The 20,109-nt window shown below is 41.2% G+C and overlaps 1 protein-coding gene across 1 annotated transcript in view; it reads left to right on the forward strand.

Moving 5' to 3' along the window:
• The first annotated feature begins 3 nt into the window (after window positions 1-3).
• st3gal3a (ST3 beta-galactoside alpha-2,3-sialyltransferase 3a) overlaps window positions 4-20,109 on the forward strand; it is a 31,170-nt gene continuing 11,064 nt past the window's right edge. Inside the window, exons 1-6 of the mRNA XM_084547594.1 lie at window positions 4-236; window positions 2,495-2,646; window positions 13,874-13,916; window positions 14,151-14,243; window positions 17,396-17,490; window positions 19,670-19,733. Coding sequence (XP_084403720.1) covers window positions 2,532-2,646; window positions 13,874-13,916; window positions 14,151-14,243; window positions 17,396-17,490; window positions 19,670-19,733 — 410 coding nt within the window. The 5' untranslated portion in view covers window positions 4-236; window positions 2,495-2,531. The remainder of the gene's footprint in view (window positions 237-2,494; window positions 2,647-13,873; window positions 13,917-14,150; window positions 14,244-17,395; window positions 17,491-19,669; window positions 19,734-20,109) is intronic.

The raw sequence follows: 20,109 nt of genomic DNA on the forward strand, positions 1-20,109 counted from the left end.
CGTTTTCTCCGCACCGGATCCACGGCTCTCCTTCGCCGCACCGGGTACCCCCGCTGGGTTCACTGCGAAGGGGGCTGCTCTTGAAATCGCCTCAATATAATGCTGAGCTACAACTATTACTTCGGGTGTTTTCTCCTCACGTTGACGCTAACCGATGCCTGGCAGCAACCTGGCCGACACGGCGACCGCAGGCGCCCACGGATCTGAGACCAACTTCAAAATTATCCATCCAGTAGGTATGTGAATTGCTGGCTAGCGCAAACCTTTAGTCGTGTTTCTTAGCGACGCACTGTGTGACATTTACCCCGTTTCCCAATACTGCTTTCGTCGCATGTTTCGTTGTGAGGTGGTTTTACATCTGCCACCGCCACCAGCCAAGTTACTGTTAGCCATGTTTACTGAGGCGACGAACAAACAGTGATGAGCTAGCAGCTAGCTGCAGTAATGTTGCTGTGTTCTCCTTTTTTTAGAGTTGCATACCCTTAGGTTTTATTTTAAGACGACCCACGCAAAGCTTAAATATTCGGAAACGCAAATAAACGCCACGATAGACGCATTCGACGTGGCCACGAAAGCAGCATGACTTATTTCCATAGTGGGTCTGTCTAACATGCTGACAGAATATTCACTTTATTCACTTTCCAAGTTCAGTTTAATTGAATTTATTTAGGAGTTCAGACACATCTTGTGCTACCATAAATAATCGATCTAACTAACTGTAACTGAAAGCGTTCAGGCAGGTGTAAATGACATTCATTAACCCTGGCCTGACCTCCTTTTTTTTTTTCCAGCTGTCAAGCATCCCCATTTGGCATTGTGCTTTGTTGTAGTTGACCTTTTTCTCCTTGTAGCTTTGAGGAGGAGTCAGAAAACCAGTGTATTTTGACCAAAAACATTTCTGGGTGGAAAAAAATGGTCTTATGGTTCTTACCTTAAGGAATTTTCCAGATCTTTCAGTTGCCTCTCTGTCTTCCTAGTGATGGAGTTTCCTTATTTGTGGTCAGAGTTGGGAAAACTGTGAGGTGTGTTTCATAACGCTCTAAGTAGACGGCTATTTCCATTGTCAAGCCTGATCATTAACAATCAAGGTAGTATAATGGTAGGATTAAAAGAAAGTGTGATATTCTTACAGCAGTTGGAACTATTTTTTATTTGCAGATGCCTTTTATACACTGATCAGCCACAACATTAAAACCACTGACAGGAGAAGTAAATGACATTGACCATCTTGTGACAATCCAATGTTCCGCTGGGAAACTTTTGGACCTGACATTCATGTGGATGTTGCTTAGACATGTACCACCCACCTAGACCAGACCAGGCACCCCCACCCCATAGCAATGACACTCCTTGATGGCAGCAGCCATCCCCAGCAGGATGCAGCCTGACACAGACACACACACAAAGATGCTTTAGGAACAACTCAAAAAAACATGAAACACAGTATTTGACAGGTGGTCATAATCTTATGCCTGATCGGTGAATGCTTTCAATTGACCCCATATGCCAGTTCTCTTTTGCAAGTGCTTAAAATGGATATAAAGGATAGCTCAACAGATGTGATCCATGTGGTATCAGTGTTGTAAAAAACTAGTATTGTATGTGATGATGACTTTTTAAAGTCATGATTGCCGTCTTCATTTTACGGGGGCGGGGCGTGGGGGGGGTGTTGAGTTTTCTGCAAACACTGAGAGGCTGCCCTGGCTTTGTTTTGTGATGATACACATCCACCCAGTTCCCCTGGTATTGCATGTTCATTGTCTGTGAGGAAACTGAATAAGTGAAGTGATTCAGTAAAATGTCACCACAATACTACCTGCACTGTTACTTACTGATACTGTCAGTGTGGCTCGTAGTAAATGGCAAAACCAGCAGCAGTATGGTCAGGGTTTCATGCACCTGTTCACAGTAGATGTGGACCATGTCATTAAAGCCCCACCAGTTAACAGGAGTTGAGTTCAAAAAGAGGAACATGACGTGAATCTTCCTTGCCACTGTCGCCTTCAGGCTTGCTCTGGGGGTTTCAGGCCGGGTTTTGTAAAGCGTCTTGAGACGATTTGTATTGTTATTGATGCTATATGAATAAAATTGAATTGAATTGAACTGAATGAATCTGAGTCATAGGGCTGATTTTAGTATACCTGTATTTACAATAGAATCATGGCTGAATTAGGTCACCCATCGGGTTTAGTGCAAAATAGGTTTCGAGTCTTTGTTGGACACTCATTTATTTTACTCTCTTGTACTAAACATAAATTCATTTGATAAAATTTGCATGTAAACATAATGGGTCTTAAAATTAGCCTTACTCAAGACTACCCTTCAAGATGGTGCCAAAAATGTAGGTACTGCTGGTGTTACTTAAAGGAAAGAGCTGTGTGTAACCATAGACCAAAAGAAGCTAAATTAACCAGTGTGTCTTTGTGGTGCAGACATTCAGCCGTGTTGCGGATGGTTTTGTGTGCCGGGCTGATGTTTTTATTGTTTCGAACAGGCTCCAGTGTGGGATGTGCCATGTTTGCTAACTGGAGATGAGAATGAAAGCCAGTCGTAACCTTTTCCTGGGCATGTGCTCCATGCTGGCTGTGTGGTTCCTCTACTACTCGTCAGGGAGGATCACCTTGCGAGGCTGGAGCCTCAAATCACGTGAGTCTTCCTCTCATATGTGGGCGAAGTGAAGTATAAAGGATGGCCTTTATTAACATAATTTAACTGACTAGCCTCAGCTTTGCCAACGGGGATAGAACTTACCTCTTCTACACAATTCACTGACATTGGCCACTCCTCTGAAAGTTGTCACTTAATGACTCAAAAGTCACATGGTAATGATAGAGCTGAGTACGCTAGCTATTCACTGAATGGAAAAGTTTGTATAGCAGACTTGTCTCAGCATCCTTACAAGTGGGGTAGAGTATTTTACAGCCCCAGTGCTCAAAGTTGTTGACTCCGTTATGGTTACCATGATCGCCATACTCCACTGTAATATTTGTTTTTTTTAGAAACTGTAGTTCACAGTGAACAGTTACTCACAATATTCACTCACAGCATACTATTATCTCAGTTTTGCAGCATCCACTGTTTCTGAGCTTCTATACAAAATGACAATAAACGCTTTCAGTTCGATTGTGCTCGTCCACGTTTTGTTCTGTTCAGTTTTTTTTGTATTGTGTTTGTAATTGTAAGGTCACAGGTGCCCACGTGGTTGACATGACTCTTGTTTAATTTTCTCTTCCTTCCTTTTATTGACGCTGGTAGAGATCAGGTGACAGAGTCGGCGTCTGTGATTCAGTCAGTCTTTATTTAAATCCAATACAGTCGGCCAAAGTGCTGTACACACACACACGGGAACGGGTAAAACACAAAAATAATTAAGATGCATAAAAGTATTGGAAACAAAATGAAAGTCATAAAAGCAATAAGAACAAACATCTGAAACTGAGTTAAAAGCCAAAGAGAGGAAATGTGTTTTAAATGGTAAATGGCTTTGTTTTTATATAGCGCTTTTCTACCTATTGGTAGTCAAAGCACTTTACACAAACGCATCTACCCATTTGCTCACACAAGCTCACACACACATTCCATGAAGACGTTTAAAAACAAATAAAATAATTTTAAAATTAAAAGCAGACAAAACAAAAAAAAACGGGTGCCGCCAAATTGGGGTAATGTGCCCATTTTTTTTCTGCCACCTGTTAAAGGTCAAACAGCAGCATTTTGAACCAGCCGTAGTCGAGCAAGTGATGTCTGGCTAAGCCCAACATAAAGTGCATTGCAGTAGACGAAGCATATGTGATTAAAATCTCAACGTGATGCAGAGAAAGAAATGGTTGCACTTTGGCCAATTGTCTCTGGCTGGACTTGACCACTGATTTCATTGGTGCAGTTTGAGATCACTGCGCAGTCTTACACCCAGGTCTGTCGCTGTCAAATGTTGACTTAAAGAACCCAGAGAATAGAGACTTTGGCGGCATCCCTATGCCCAAACAATATGACCTCAGTGTTTTCTCATTTAAGTGCAAAAAATGAATTGATATCCATGCCTTAGGTTCACTGTAGTAGTTGGTTCGCAGGAAAAGAATTTCCTGTTAAAGTGGCACATAAATCTGACCAACGTCAGCATAAAAATGGAATGCGATACCTTGTTTTTGAAGAACTGATCTGAGAGGAAGCAAATAGAGAGAGAAGAGAAGAGGGCCAAGTACAGAGCCTTGACAGAGAGGCCAAAACACCACGGTTACCAGAATCTGTGTCTAAAAGGAGGTCATCAAAAACCCTCAGCAGTGCTGACTCAGTACTGTGATGGTTTTTAAAGCCACACTGGAACACCTTGTGAAAGTCACGTTCATGTTCAAGCCAGGCTTTTTAATCAGTGGTTTCACCATATGCATATGCACCTAGCTTGCTTAAAACTCATGGGTACAATCCTGTTTGCTAAGCTGTCATTGATAATATTGAGCACATATGGTGCTAAGGTTTTAAAGAAACCTCTTTAAAAAGACGAGCTGGAATTGGATCATTGTGAGACCCGGCAGGCTTCAATGATAAGAAGTAGGACTGGAGGAAAAGCACATCCAATTAAGTATGCTGAATTTGCAGGGTTGCCACAAACAGTTCTTGTTGTTTTTTTCAATCGACTAACCTGTTTGTTAATTTTTTTAAATTAATGTATCGACTATTTCCTGAGTAGTTCCTTAATCTTTTGGTTATTTGCTAAAGTCTAACAGAACTTTTCCTAATGCTTGTTATTCAAACATAATGATATAATGACATATTTGAACACAATATCTATGTACGAAAAACCCACTGCAAACTTTCAAAGTTTTACCAAATGAAACCATTCAATGAAAGTTCAGATTTATTGAGTATGATTAGGGAAGACTTTTTTTTTTTTTTTTACTATATTCTGGCAGTAATTAGCTAACTTTGAGTATGAGTCCACTTAAATGATGTGCTGATTGTAGTTGGAAATGCATCTGTATTTTCCTGTAGAGGATCACCAGCCATACAGTAACCTAAGATGCATGTCTATGTGAGACATGCACAGAACAACCCCAGCCAGCCAGCAGGTTAGAAGCCAGAACATTCATGCTGTGATGCGACACCAAAGTTTCCAGATTATAAGAAGATTGTGCAGAAACAGTCTGCTTACAACTTGTGAATTCCTTGGAAAGCAGTGCTGCCGTGCTCGTGATTAGTATCTGCTCTTGCCCTTGGAAGCCATGCATGTCAATCACACGACTTCCATAGAACAGATAATATCCTATGCTTCGTATCATTAGCTATTCCAAGCCTTCACCAGAGGTTTTTCCTCTCATCATGAGGTTAATGTTATATTTATCTTACTGGTCTTTCTTTTGAAGTGTTTTTTTTATTTTTTATTTTTTTTTAGGAAAAGTCTAAGCTGGACTTACTTACTTGTGTACTTATATACTCATGAATGCTTTGCACCGTGTGGTGAACCCTCAGTTTGCTCTTTAATCTCTTTATGATGGACTTGGATAATGATATGCCTACAGTCTACCTCCTCAAGAGTGTAATGTCTGAGAATATCCCAAACTGCTGATTTGGTCACTCTTAAACTCTGTTATCTCTGCGATGGAGTTTTATTTTCTGTTTCTGTTTCCCACCACCTTTGAACCAGTCTCATTTGACTGTAACAGGCTACGTATCGTTGTCTGTGGTTGAGAATTAGGCCACGTATGTTCATGTATGATATTCGTACCAAACAGTAGTGTTTCTATTGCAGATTTAGTTGAGAACGGACTTTCTGAACCTCTGTTTGTTGGCTAATGTGCTACCTATTCATTACCTGTCTGGCTGCTAGCGCGTTTTAGCGCCCTGTCCCTGCGGCGGACTGATGTCTCTGTGCTGCTCTTGTCACAGTAGGAGGACAAGTTATTAGGCTGGGAAATTGAAAATAGACAAAGTGATTTCCGGCTCTGTCTCTTGGTCGTGCTTTCTGTCTCCTGATGTCCTGTTGCTCCTCTGTGTCCATCTTTCACTCTTTTTTTGCTATATCCATGTTTCACTATAGTTAACAACTTCAATATTTCACCGTTTGATTTTCACTAAATGTATCTTTCACTATCTTGACTGAAACTTAGCTGTCTCCCGCTATCTATCTTTCAATATTTATCTCTACCGCTGTCGGAATCACCAAACCAACCAACTCTCTGACATCACGGGGCGCCCATGCTAAAAAAAGATATAACGGCTGTGGTATTTTTTCTTTAAATGCTAACCTTTGTCATGTGCTTTATACTGTATATTGCTGATGAGCAGAACTCCACCTATCAAATGCTGTTTACTTGATTGAGTGCCTTATCTCCCCTTTAAAGTACATTCACACCAATATGTATATATCAGTAGAATTTGGACATCAGGACTCCTACTGTTGATATCAAAATACAGACTATTAATACGTATTAATTTATTAAAATAATTTTGCTTCAAGGTTTCACAACCTGGACCTTATTTCTGGCATAAAATACGATCGTTTACTCACCCATATAACTTTTGTGTAATTTGTAGTCGTTCGGGAGATAATTAGACCCGCGTATATCCATGTAGTGGGAGTGACTGGGGCACCGAGACACAGCCTCTAAATAACGCATTGGGCTCTCTGCCGCAAAACTCGTTAATTTCACCAATATTTTGTTGTCGTATGCTAGTGCTAATCCCCGTTGAGTCCGGAGTTACGTGTTATCATCATCCAGGGTTTGTAGATTGACCTACAGGCTCCGGATGATGTCTTCTGACCTGGATGACGTCATCTCTGAGCGCCACGCGCACCTGCGACGGTCAGCTTGTTTACCTGTAATTTGCTACTGCTAGTTTTTTGCAACATGGCTGATTATTTTTCCGATTCTGAGGTCGTGGACGAATCATAGCAGTAGCAAATTACAGGTAAACAAGCTGACTGTCGCGGCGCTCAGAGATGACATCAGTAGTTCCCCTTTAATGAAATGCACTGAATGTACAGTATATATCACACAAAATTATTTTGCCAGGGAGTTCTTGCCATGGTGTTTATTTTTTTCAGAATAAAAACAAACAGTACGTTTTGGGGAAAACCTGTGTTGAATGTTTTAACTTAAACTCTTAAAGCGTTGTATTAACCTCAGCTAAACATTGACTATATAGATTCTGTCTCACATCCTTAACATAGCAGTTGCATTAAGAAAAGATATTTTTCCAGTCAAAGGTAACAAAACACTCGGTTTTCAGTTACATTTGGTTCATTTGTGTTTGTCACCAATTTCTCATGCCGTCTTTTCAGACAGGAACTAATCCATCTTTTTAGACACAAGTTTTATTCATCTGTTCTTGTTTCAGCATCATCTTGTGCTATATTAAAATGAATGCATTAGCTGGGTGTGTAATGGCTTTTCTAATTTTTTACATTGCTTTTTAAGGCCATTGGCCTATGTAGATCTCTACACATTTAACAAAGTGATATGGAGGACAGACTCGGATAGAGTCCTTTTGTTATGTGTCTGCTTCATGGAAGGATCCTTCTACTATTCATGTCAGCTTTTTACCAGATGGGGGAGCCAGTCTATTTGTTTAGACACATGATATTTCATTATAGGCTTTCGACTCTACCCTGCCCTCTCACTGCTCCAAAGAGGAAATGCAATGCAACTCATCATCTGAGTTTATTGCCAATGTCAAGTGAAGTAGATTATTGATATATTATTCATAGGTTTTTCAATAAATAATCATTGAAAACAGCTTTAGGTGCTGATATTGACACTGGGCTTTTGTGTGTACCAGAATAGATGACTAATGATCATTTTGATGGTCTTTAACTGTAGTCCATTATAAATTATGATTAAAAAAAAACAATACATGCATACAAATAAAAATAAATCATTGGCACTTTTTACAGTATAAATCTTACTACAGGGGTATGTCTGTAAAGATTCTTAATTTAATTTAATTGTTTAGAACAACTAGGCTCGAACAAGGCCTCTTGGGTGGGTTTTCCTGAAGCGGTTTCTTCTGTTCAAAGTCTGAACCACTGGGATGAGTGGTGAAATGTCTTCAAGGTAATTGTCTTAAGCTTTGTTTTTTAGACTTTTCAGTGTGGTGACTAGTGTCAGTGGAGGTCTTTTTTGCTTGAAAAACACATTTATACAACAGATTTCTCAATAGGACATAAAAATGGTTAAGCCCTTCCTTTACAGAAACAATTTGCTTGCACTTCACACCCTAGATATTTTAATAATGTCAGCCCTCATTACAGGCAATGTGAAATAAATGCAATCACATTTAAATAACTACATGAGGCATGTTTAAATGAATACAACCTAAATATATAATTTAAAAACTAAATGGTCATAAAGAAAGGCCGGCTCATTCCGTCTTCATTGTTTGTGTTAGATTTGTGTGTGTGTACACTAATTCTGTTGCTCTCAATTTCATCACAACGTCTGCATTATAACTGAGACAGGGCAGAGCAAACACATATCATGTATATACTGGAGGAGGGAAGGAGCTACCCCATGTCACAACTCTCCCTACAACACAGCTAGAAGATAAGCTACAATGAACAATGTGCAATATGGGCAACTATGAACTGTTAACACTGCACAGCCTCTGATACTGATTTTGTGTCTATATTCGGCACAGTTTGTCTATATTATTGACTTAGGGAAACACACAAGAATTCCAGTGGACCTGTACTGTAATGTACCTTTGCAAATGGCATATCGACTCTTTTCCACTTTGATATGCCTATTAACTCATTTGAAATATAGTGAGATATGTGAAAATAAACAGTCACCACTTAAATTGGGAGACCCCAGTTGTTGGATTCAAAAAATCCGTTTCTAAACCACATCCCACTTTCACAGTTTAATCTGTTTACAAGTTAATTGCCCCAAAATATTTGTTTGAATTCATCCTAAAATCCAGCAAAATTCATTTGAAACTTATTTTGACTTTATTTTGCTGTTGCTGTTCTCTTTAATTGGACCTTTTGTTCTTTCCTCTGTGTTAGTTGCAAGTTTCCTGAAAATACATTTTAAGAAGAGAAAATCATTTTTTTTCTTTACCCCAGGCACACCAGCATTTGCTAGCAATTTGGTTGATGGTTGGATGTGTGTGCACTGCTTGCTAGGAATGAATACTTCGGTCAAAGTACATAAAAGGGTTGGTGAAAGTGAGGCCCGATAATAACCAAGCCTCTTCTAGCCTGTGGTTATGCTTGTTTAGAAAATGGTGTGTAAAACAGAGCCCAACAAATGCTTGTTTTTTTTTTTTTTTTGTGCACTTAAGGTTTTCCTGAGTCTGTGAATGTTGCCAGAAATATGTACGTAAAAATTGGAGCTGAAAACCTGATTCACAGAGTTACAGTATAGCAACATTTGAATTTATTCAACATAGCAAATAACAGTCAAAAATCTGTTTATTCTGCGTTTTCATCAGTCTGTAATGTGTGTGCATGTGTGTGTGTTCATATGGAATAATGCGTGTATGATTCTTTGTTCTGCCTTTGTGTGTCCCACATGCCCAGCTGATACACAAGTGTTATTACTTATACACAACAAACGAGTATGCAAAGCTGGAACTTTGAGATTCCTCTCCACATGTGTGGCTATGTTTAAACCCAATTCAAAGTATGTGTATGTCATCCGTGCGGGAATATCGTGCCAGGCCAAGAAGAGGCATGGTTAGTCTGCATGCAAAACCTTGCATCTGTGTGAAGCATAACATGCTGTTCCTTCCAACCGCCCAATAACCTATGTAAAGTCACAACAAACAAACAAAAAAAAAAACAGTTAAAAGCATGTACACTAAGCTAAGTGTACACAATTATACTGTGCTTGCTAGCGGTGCCCAGTACTAGTTCATGAGAAGGAAAGAGTTCTTTGCTCCCTTGTTCCTCCAAAACAGTTGTGACTCATCAGAGAATGGACATGGTCCTTCTGAGGGTGTCCTGTGGTGTCTGGCAACAGAATGTTGTTAGTGGGGGCCTTTGGGTCATATGGGTTGAGATGAGGGGTCTCTGTGGATCAGTCCACAGATACTTGATCAGTTTGGGATCTAGCGAATTTGGAGGCCAGGTCAACACCTTGTGGTGTTCTACATGTTTTTTTAGTTGTTCCTAAAGCGTTTTTGTGTGTGTCTGTGTCAGGCTGCATCCTGCTGGGGAGTGTCATTGCTATGGGGTGGGGGTGCCTGGTCTGGTCTCGGTGGGTGCTACATGTCTAAGTAACATCCACATGAATGCCAGGTCCAAAAGTTTCCCAGCAGAACATTGTATTCTTACAAGATGGACAGTGTTTTTTTTTTTTTCTTTTACCCAATCTTGTCAGTGGTTTTACTGTTATGCCTCATCTGTGTATGTCGCAGGGTTGTCAGTGTCAGAGATGAGTTCCCCCTTTAAAGCTTTTGGGACCAATGTTAATGGGATATTCTTTTCGCAGAACCGAGCATAAGTTTGTTTGGTCTGGTTCAGACCGTACCCTATTAGCGCTTGAATCTGACATCCAATGTTCCATTCACATGGAAAATGTCCTTTATTTTCGGTGTTTCCCAAGATCTTTGCCAACACTGCCCCCATGTCACCAGTACGTTTCCCGCTGTTTCCTCATCAAACAACCTTGTCCACTTGCCAACACCCTCATGAATGTTTGGCAGACGGGCAATCGGCCCCTCAAGGTCTTGTGTTTGCCAAGGAATGTACTGTCCATGCGCACCTTTTATTATTATTGGATATCAGCCAAGGTCGGTGTAACTTACAAAGGGTCTAATAGCTTATCTTTATCTGAGGTCATACGTTTTCTCTCTCTCCCCTTCTCTATTATTGGATGCATTTCAGTGTTTTTCAATATTTGGTTCCAATTTGCACTTTAGTCATTTTACTCTTACAGACATGTTTACACCCTCCATGGACAGTTTGGAAACATTTACAGCATAGTTACTTGTATATACTTTGTACTGTTCTGTTTTTTGTTTCTTGTTCCTTAAAAGTGTCTTGTTCTTGCACATCATGCTGATCACTGTGCCTTAAATTGCCCTGAGGGGACAAATAAAGCTTTCTAAATCTGAATCTGAATATCTTTAAACATTTTTAGTATCACCAATTCTCTCTTTCTTTTGTAAACTCTCTTACTTTTGTCAGATGCTTTGTAGTCTCTGACACAACACTCTATATCTTCGTTTCTGCCCAAGACTGGACAAAACTTACGGCAGGGGGAGCCTCCCCTCTAAGGCTTCTTTGACTTCCTCCTTTAGTCTTAGACTCACTCAGAACAGCAACCCCTTCACTTCTGTTTACTGCACAGAACAAGTTATAAGATTTGGGGTTTATATGCTAACTTTTTTCACAGTACTTAACCAACTGTAGCACCCCTTTTACATCACTACTGAAACAGGATCCTCCACAAATTGCTTTTCCACAAACAATCTTCAGACATATCACACCCCCAAACGTATAAGCATACAATTCAACCAACATTGTTTAGTCGGGATCGACACCCAGTGCTAAACTAAGGAATAATGGAATTGTCAGTAACCATAAAAGTCCTAAACAACCTGCAATAGTCATTCAAAAATTGGAAAACAACTTGACAACAGTTGAAACAACAAAACTTTCAACACCACATACCAGATTCTCAACAGCTTAGGCAATACACGGTCGCGTTACCGATCCCAAACCGCAAACAACAGCACAGAAATTCAGCCGGTTTCATCAAAACTTAGCAGTCCGATTTAATAAAACAGTGTACATCGCCAGACCAAAATTCAAACCTTTTCTTTACTAACAAGTACTTTCTACTGATTAAGCCACTTATATCTTATTGAATTTTGATCCAATATTGTTAAATTTATCCCAGTGATGTTTAGGGTTATTATTCTGTCTTTAGAAAGTTCACACAGATCTAATGTATTTACACCACAGCAGCTTAATTTGACAATCCCTTTTAAATTTGACACTATTATTGATATATATCTGAAAGCACAATAGGGGACCCAGGATTTCTCTTATTCATTTACCCATGAGCTCTAAACTTTGTGTGATTTATCAGTTTCTGACATTTTTGTTTGTTTACGCCAATGAATGTGATTGGAATATTTAATTTTAATCCAATCAATTCCAGAGTCACACATCAATCAGCGGATCAGGGAGACACTTTTTTTTTCATATTTCTATTTCTACCCTACCCTCTAATTAATATTTTTCCCTTTACCTAGTGAGTTTCCTCACACATGTATTACTATAAATGTCTACCATTCACCCTTGTATGACTTTCTGAGCCCATGGAAGATTGTCACAATGGAATGTAAGCACATTGAATGTGGTAGAGATGCATGCACACATGCACTCCCCACCCTCTGTCCCTGCTCAGGCAGCAGCTACAAGTCAGATTACAGCCACTCTTTGAGACTCTCTAAACACTCTATTTCACTTTTATTGTCTTTATCCTTCACCCACACCTACACCCTCAGTTTGTGGGGTCAGCAGACCCTAGGACAGCATAATTAAGGCAAAATGCCTCTTACCTTTTAGATGCCGTTGTGTGTCTATCACCCAAAAACCAAACTTCAGCCAGGAGCTCATCTTTTTTTTCCAATCCTGTTTGTGTTGCCAATTATGCCGAAGAAAGTCGCAGAATCTGAGAGTTGTGAATTCAGAGTTTATTCCAACAAACTAAAGGACAGTTTAAGTCACAAACATAGTTAAAGTCCCTATAGACGTACGTTGGCATAAACAGTCATCTTATCACTTGGATACTGGGACACATTGCCCTCCTTCCCAGCCTGATATCTAAATAAATTTCAGAGACGCTTATAACAATTCTTAGGAAGTCATGGTTTCAAAACAACAGGTCCACAGATTATCGGAGTTCACTTCAGGACATTCTCTGAGTAACTTCCCTGAAGCTACCATACAACCAAATAAAAACATGTACACTAAGCTATTTGGGCCTGTGCAAAGCTGTGCACACAATTATACTGTGCTTGTTAGCTGCGCCCACTACCAGTTCATGAGAAGGAAAGAGTTATTTGCCGTGCAGATTTCTGCTCCTGTTGTATGTAAAGTAAGCTGGCAGATTTTGTGTTGTAGCTGCCAATGCGAGATAAACATTTTTCAGTTTTTCACTTTCCGCTGTTGTTCCATTGTTGGGTAACTAGGAATCTTTGGTGGGCCCTTGCATCACTGTTATGAGAAAAGAGCTTGTGCATATGTTCCGAGCAGAGACCGTGTTGGAGGTCACGGAGCTATAAGCATGTGGACAGTAAGGGAGAAAACAGTAACGGTATTTTGGATTTTTTTGACCCTGTTGAGTCCATAGTCCAGGTCATCTGTCATGTCCGATTTGAGTGTTGACTTCTTTGTGAAAGCCCAGGAGTTGATCTACATAACATGTGGGAGATGGCAAACCCATCACTCATTTTGAGGACACAGTTTCATTGGAGCATGCCCAAGCTAAGACATCCTTGACACCATGCATGTTGGTTTGAGGACTGTGGGCCTGATGGAGCAAGACTTGAAATCCTGAATGGTTGAACTTGGTTGTGATGGTACAATGATCGGAGTTAACAGTGATGCCAAGCTGAAATAGCTATGTTCATACCTGAAAAGTGGTTCACAGATTGGAGGTGTCGGTGCTTCAAAACATGGTGGACAGCAAGCTCCTGTGATGCACTAGCCTTGCTTCCACACATTTACTTATGACAAATTAGATTGAAATTGATTTAGATCTAGCTCTCCACTAATCCCCTTAACCCTTAGCCGTTTGTAAATCAAGCAATCACTACAAGGTCGTAAAAGTAAACCACGATTCCTAACTTTTTATAAATGTTAAGTCACGCCATTATTGCCATTCACATCTTTTTTTTTCTCCCTTTTTTTTTCTAGCGTATGACAAGCAAGGGTTCCTTCTGAAGCTTGATGGAAGTCTGTGAGTATTAATTTGAGTATCCTCACTTCACTTCCCATCACTTAGTCTAAGAACTACTTTGTTGGGTGCCTTAGGAGCTTTTCACACACAATGTCAGGGATGGAATAAAGCTCATGGGCTTATACTGTTAAATTTTCCCTCTCATTAAGAATTTGTGTACGTGCGTTATGTTTCATATATATTCTGTCTGTGTGCACGTTTGACTACTGTTTGACTGTTTTCTTATGTCTTCAGGCCTTTGGATCTAATGTACAAGTATGGCAACATGAGCGAAGGTGCCTGTAAACCAGGTTTCGCAGCTGCCAAGATGACTGCCATTTATCCAAAGTAAGAATATGCACCATATGTTTTCTATATGTTTGAATTGTACTTGTAGTATTTAGGCATGAAATGTCATTCTCATAGTATTTGTTGGTAAGAAAAAACACTTTAACAATCTGTATGTGAAAGTGTTAAATGTATAAGAACATATTGTGACAGATGCCTGACAGCACACTGCTGTTGTTGTCAGGCAAGGGTGATTATTAACTTCATGAAAGGAGGAGTACTATTGTATTACACTGGTCTTGGTGTTAATGAGTGTCACCATGAAAAAACTGGCAATGATTCATCTGTGGCTTATCTAAACATGTGTTTATTCAAATCACTGCTCACTTAGCATTACATTTTTATCCCCTGTTGAGGCTAATCACAGCTTCTGAATAGAAAGCTCTTGTGTGTGGTAGCTGAATATAGAAGCTCTGTTGTCAGACCTTTACTGTAGTACTGGAATGCACCACCATTATGATGGGAGTGATTTTTAAAACTTCGTAACTTCGTTTTATAACTAAAACCTGTTCACACAAGCGACCCATTATGTTGCATTAGCTATGCTGAGCAAATTCCAAACCTCTGAGTTTTTGATATGAAGTGGAACTAATTTCAATAAGCCACTCTGAGGTAGACGGATACGGTGACAAAGGAAGCAGTTTGAAAGTGATGCCTCTCCTCCGGTGGCGCTCTAGAGAGGCACCTTAATTCACTTACTGTACAATACACTTAAAAACTGACCTCTCTGTAAAGCAGTCCTATTTTATAGAAAGCTTTCTGAGTGTAATATGACGAAGGAAAGATCCCATTTCTGCCTCTGCATTATTAAAGACCAAAGAAGTCCGCACACTGTGAAAGCTCTTCACCTGCTTAGCAGAAGATGCAGTGGACTGAATGGGCTAATGTGCCATGCAGATCTATTTTTGCACTCCTCTAATGTGCTGTGCAGATGTATTTTGGCACTCTTGTGCTCCGCTTGTGTCCCAGTGCGTGAGAATACCTCAGGCCAGTTCATGTATACACGTAGTCTCAAAGCATCAGAGACACGCAACCCATCAACCCACTACAGTCTTCAAACAGCAGTGTGAATGAAGTGCAAGTCCCAGTTGTAACCTGTTAAAATGACTCAAGGAATTTCCTCAAAGGAAAGTAGTCGAATGCCCAAGGCAACTTGGCACATTTATTCTGTGCAGGTTCCTCTGCTAAAGCTGACAACAGGTGATCCAGTTGACAGAATAGCCTGTAAGTTCTAATGGACTCACTAATTATTATTATTATTATTATTTTTATTTATCTAATTAGGTTGCATTCTACACTATTGGTTGCAGTTACTTTACAATCATGTGGTTTATTCAAATTTGATGACAGTAATGTTTTAAAACATTTATCAACAGGGTTATTTAGGGTAGGAAAACTGGATGTGTTGTACCAGATCACCATGCCATGATTAATCAGTACAGGAAATATACAAAAATGTGGACTGGAGTGTGGCCTAAGGGTGTAGCCTGTGCTATTAGATCAGAAACTGGATATTAAAAGTCTACACAAGTCTTTATGATGTAATTATATCAGGACTTTAGCATATTTCATGTAAAAATTACAGTGTATGTAGCACCACTGAAAATCACAGTGACACATTTCTGAGAAAAACAGGAAAAAAAAAAGTTCATGTGCCCACCCCTGACCTAATACTATAATACTATAATACCTTATTATAGTACAATGTGTTTGGATAAGAGTCTGTCTGTTCGGTACATCTTGACTTAGCACTTTTTTGCAATGTGATGCTGCCACCACCATGCTTCACCTTGAGTCTGATGTTATTTTTTTGCTGGTGGGGTGTTTTGTTTTTGTGCCAGACATACCCTTTACAATTTTGGGCAAAAGTCCAATCTTGGTCACATTACACTATATGCTTTTGCAAAGTTCAGCCGGACTTTTGACACAGAAACAGTTAAAACATTGTTGATCTTGTCAAAAATGTTTTAGTTGCATTCAGTACATGTTTAGTTACTGTCCAATATCAAAGCAGTATTATTGGGTTCCTTGTTACAGTTTCTTCTTTACAAAAGAAAATGGGCCGTGATGGTGGTCAGTGGCTATGTGGGACATCTTGATGTCATTGTAGTGAATTTTTAATTGGCTATGGAGTGCTTTTGTCATCTCTCACCAGGGGATCTTGACAACATGCACATACACATGCATATACTTAAGTGTATACATGTCCAGTTGTGCTTAAACAGGAAGCTTAACTATGTTGACATTCATTAAGGCCCAATCCCAAAAAGTGGACACAGATGTGAGGACTAAATAGAGCATAACATGTTCAATGCTCTGACCCACCAAATCAACAGAATATACTTAACTCTGTAATTTTTGCTTTATGTGCGATGTTGAGCAGATGTTTATTATAAATGCACTGTAGATAGTTCACTCCTCCAGGCTAATCTTTGATGTTGGAGTGATAGTGGTTATGGTACCATTATGCCAGCTGGAACTACTATTGTCTCTAACAGTTTTATGCAACTGTGCTCCTGTTTATATTAATTACCAATCTCTCATATAACATTCACGAGAGACTCATGTCCAAGGAAAGTCACAAGTCAATGGTGGCCAAGTCAAGTTGCCAAGTTTTTTTGATCTTGTTGAGTATAAAGTCATCAGATTTATGACTCAGCTGCAAGTCATAGGACTTGAGTGCACAACTCTGGATGAAGTTACCAATGGAGTATTCATGTGAGGCATCCACTTAAAACCAGTTGGCTGTTGTCATGTAGCAACCATTGAATGAGATCAATTGAATTTACTGTGATCAGCGGAGCCTCTTAACCAGTGGCTACTTCTTGGTGCATAATGTAAGTACATGGATCTTGCTTGTCTGCCTTCCAGTTACCACTTTTGATGTGCTCTTGAGTAAGGCACCCAACGCACTGCTCCGGTGTGAAATTTGCAGCTCTATCCTCTCCTTTACTTTGTTTTGGTCAAAGATCATCTTAGACTGAGGATTAGCTGGAAACTTGATTCTCTAAATCCTCTTGTGCATTTTGCAATTAATCAGTGCATCTACTCTGTTCCCATCAGGGCTGTGCGGGTCTTGGATATGTACTGTATTGAAGGATACCATTTCTTCATCCTTACTTGTTGTAACATGTTTTCTTTTACATCAACAGGTTCACCAAACTGGCGCCCATGTTCCTTGATCCAAACTACAAACGATTCTCTGAAATTGATGATTATCCACCTCCGTTTGGAGTAAAATCACAAGGTATGAGCACACATTTATTTATTTATTTTTTTTATTTTTATTTTTTTTTTTGTCCTGTCCAGCATCGAAGCAAGCAGAATAATGATCTGTTCTTCATATTGTGCTGAGCAGATTTTGATTTGCCAAGGGGAGCTTTATGAATGATAAGGCTCCTCTTGATAATCTCAGTTAAACTTTATTTTATTTTTTATACATGTTGGTGGATGGACCTTTACATAATATTGCTGAACCTGACACGGAGAGAGAAAGAGAAAGAAAGATAGAGTGGACAGGAGTTGAGAGAAAAACGGGGGGGGGGGATGGAGAGAAAAAGAGGGATACACCAAGCAGCAACTGCTACACCTGTTGAGAAACACAACAAAGAACATCACCCGGTCTCGGCCGGAGAGCAAGCTGACAATCCTAAAAGGCACACAAAAGAGAAAGATTACACTGGGGTAGACAACAACCATGGCACAAAAGTTTTATACACTCGTGTTTAAGTCTACACATACATGTTTGTATAACACAGCAGATAACTAAACCACAGTAGTCCTTAATGTTCACGGTTTGTATACACGGTTTAAATGTTCACCAGAGGATGCAGTGACTGTGTCACCATGCAGAATGAGGATGAAGAGTGTTTAAAGATGGCTGTGATGGTGCAACCGTTCCCCCAAGGAGAGCAGACAATGGACAGGAAGTCCCAGGATCCCAACCACCAGCAGCAACCCCAGGGTGCGTGTCCCCACCACCACACCACAGAGGGACATGCCTCCATCCAGCTGGTGGCATAGGAGGCCCCCGGCCAGAGCCCCCCCCCCAGCTGCGGCGAGCAGGCCCCGGCGGCCCAAGATAGGCAGCCACCAACCTCGCCAGGCAACCAGCCACCCGGGACAGGCACGGAGCAAGGTCCACGGCCCCACGAGCCCGAGGGCAGCACCCCCCACCCCCACCAGACACGCGGCCCAGCCGACGCCCACAAGGACCAGGCCGCCCCAGACGGCCGCCCGGGACGGGCCAGCACCCGCCCCCACGCCCAAGCCACGCGCCCAGGGACCCCGGCAGCACCCACCCCCGCCCCCCCTCCCTTCCTCCCACCCACCCAACCCTCCCCTGCCACCCACTTGCACACCCACTCACTCATACACTTCCATCCATCCCACTCAGCCCTCCTCTCATTTCCTCACTCATTCACACCCTCCACCAGGTTCTCCCACTCATTCCGTGCACTCACCTTACTCACCTCCCCCCTCCCTCATTCTAACACGCTCTCCCCCTGTGACTCACCCAGTCGAACACAAACAACACAAACCACAAACAAACCGTGACCGCCAGTCGGCAGCCACACCCATCCCCCAGATCTCCAGGGCCCTACACCCCCCCGCCGGCAACGGCCAGACAAGCACCCAGGGACCCCCCCATCCCGACAGGGCCCCACCCCACCGTACTCCCCCCCCAAGCAGTCCCCCCAACCACGGCACGCTGCCACCACACCTAGACCACCACCCTGCCAGAACGAGGTCCCCACCGGATCAGGCAGATCCCCAGCGATACAGCCGGCAGGTACCGCAGGCCCATGGGAGAGCTGCCAGCCCCCCCACCGCCACCCCGGCGCACCCAGGGAACAGGGGAACAAGACGACCCAGTCACCCCCCCACCCCCACCTATGGGTATTTGTGAGATGTGAGTTGTTTGCGATTAAAATTGGGAGGTAGTGACCACACTGCGCTGGAGGCGAGGCCACACAAGCGGTCCTATCCTCCTGAACGGCCCCGCCCACCAGACACTGCATAGCCCACCCCCCATGGGTGATTGTGTGAGCACACATTTATGCCCTTAGTTGGAGGCAGTAAAGATTTTGTGATGCAAAGCATTTTCTAAAATTCAAGATTCAGGGTTTGGATTCAGTGGAGTCCTGGTGATCTTCTCAGCAGTCTTCACCACTCTCTGCAGACGTTTGTGGTCCATGGCCATAGTGCTGCCGTACCACACGGTGATACAGCTGCTCAAGATGCTCTATATTCAAGAGCTGTATAACACTGTAACATGAATAAGTGTTGGCCCACCCAGGGTCTGACTCATACGCTTGCCTTTATCACAGCTAGTCCAGTTGTTCTGGAGAAGAGAAGGAATCTAATGTAATATTTCTTTCATCTTCATATCACTTGTTGCCTTGTTTCTTTTTTTACATCTGCAGAAAAGCTCATAGATATCCTTCTGGCAGCTACCAAAGAGTATGGTGTTAGTGAAGAACTTGACAGGTAAGTTGTTTCTTGTCATGTCAATCACTCCATATATACCTTTCTTAATCTTTTTAAAGTTTAGTTGGGCAATATAATGAATAAAGTGAGTGTATGGGACACTAAAGAGCAATTTTCAGTAGACAGTAATGTTAAAAATGCTTGGGTTTGGATTGAGGATGGATTCATTTAATTTTCGTGTTTTGTAGCATGGACTGTTATAGCTTCAGATTTGTTTGGTAAAATCAATTCCTTATTGTACCTGGACTGAAAAGAAAAAACACATTCCATAAACCCTGCTCCAAAGATTCCATCCAGAATGAAGTATTTTATATCTTTATATTTATATTTTTATGAGGTCTTGAAGGTGTGATAGCGAGTGTGTTTAAGAGGACGC

The sequence above is a fragment of the Chelon labrosus genome (assembly GCF_963514085.1).
Source record: "Chelon labrosus genome assembly, chromosome: 7".
NCBI classification, from domain to species: Eukaryota; Metazoa; Chordata; class Actinopteri; order Mugiliformes; family Mugilidae; genus Chelon; species Chelon labrosus.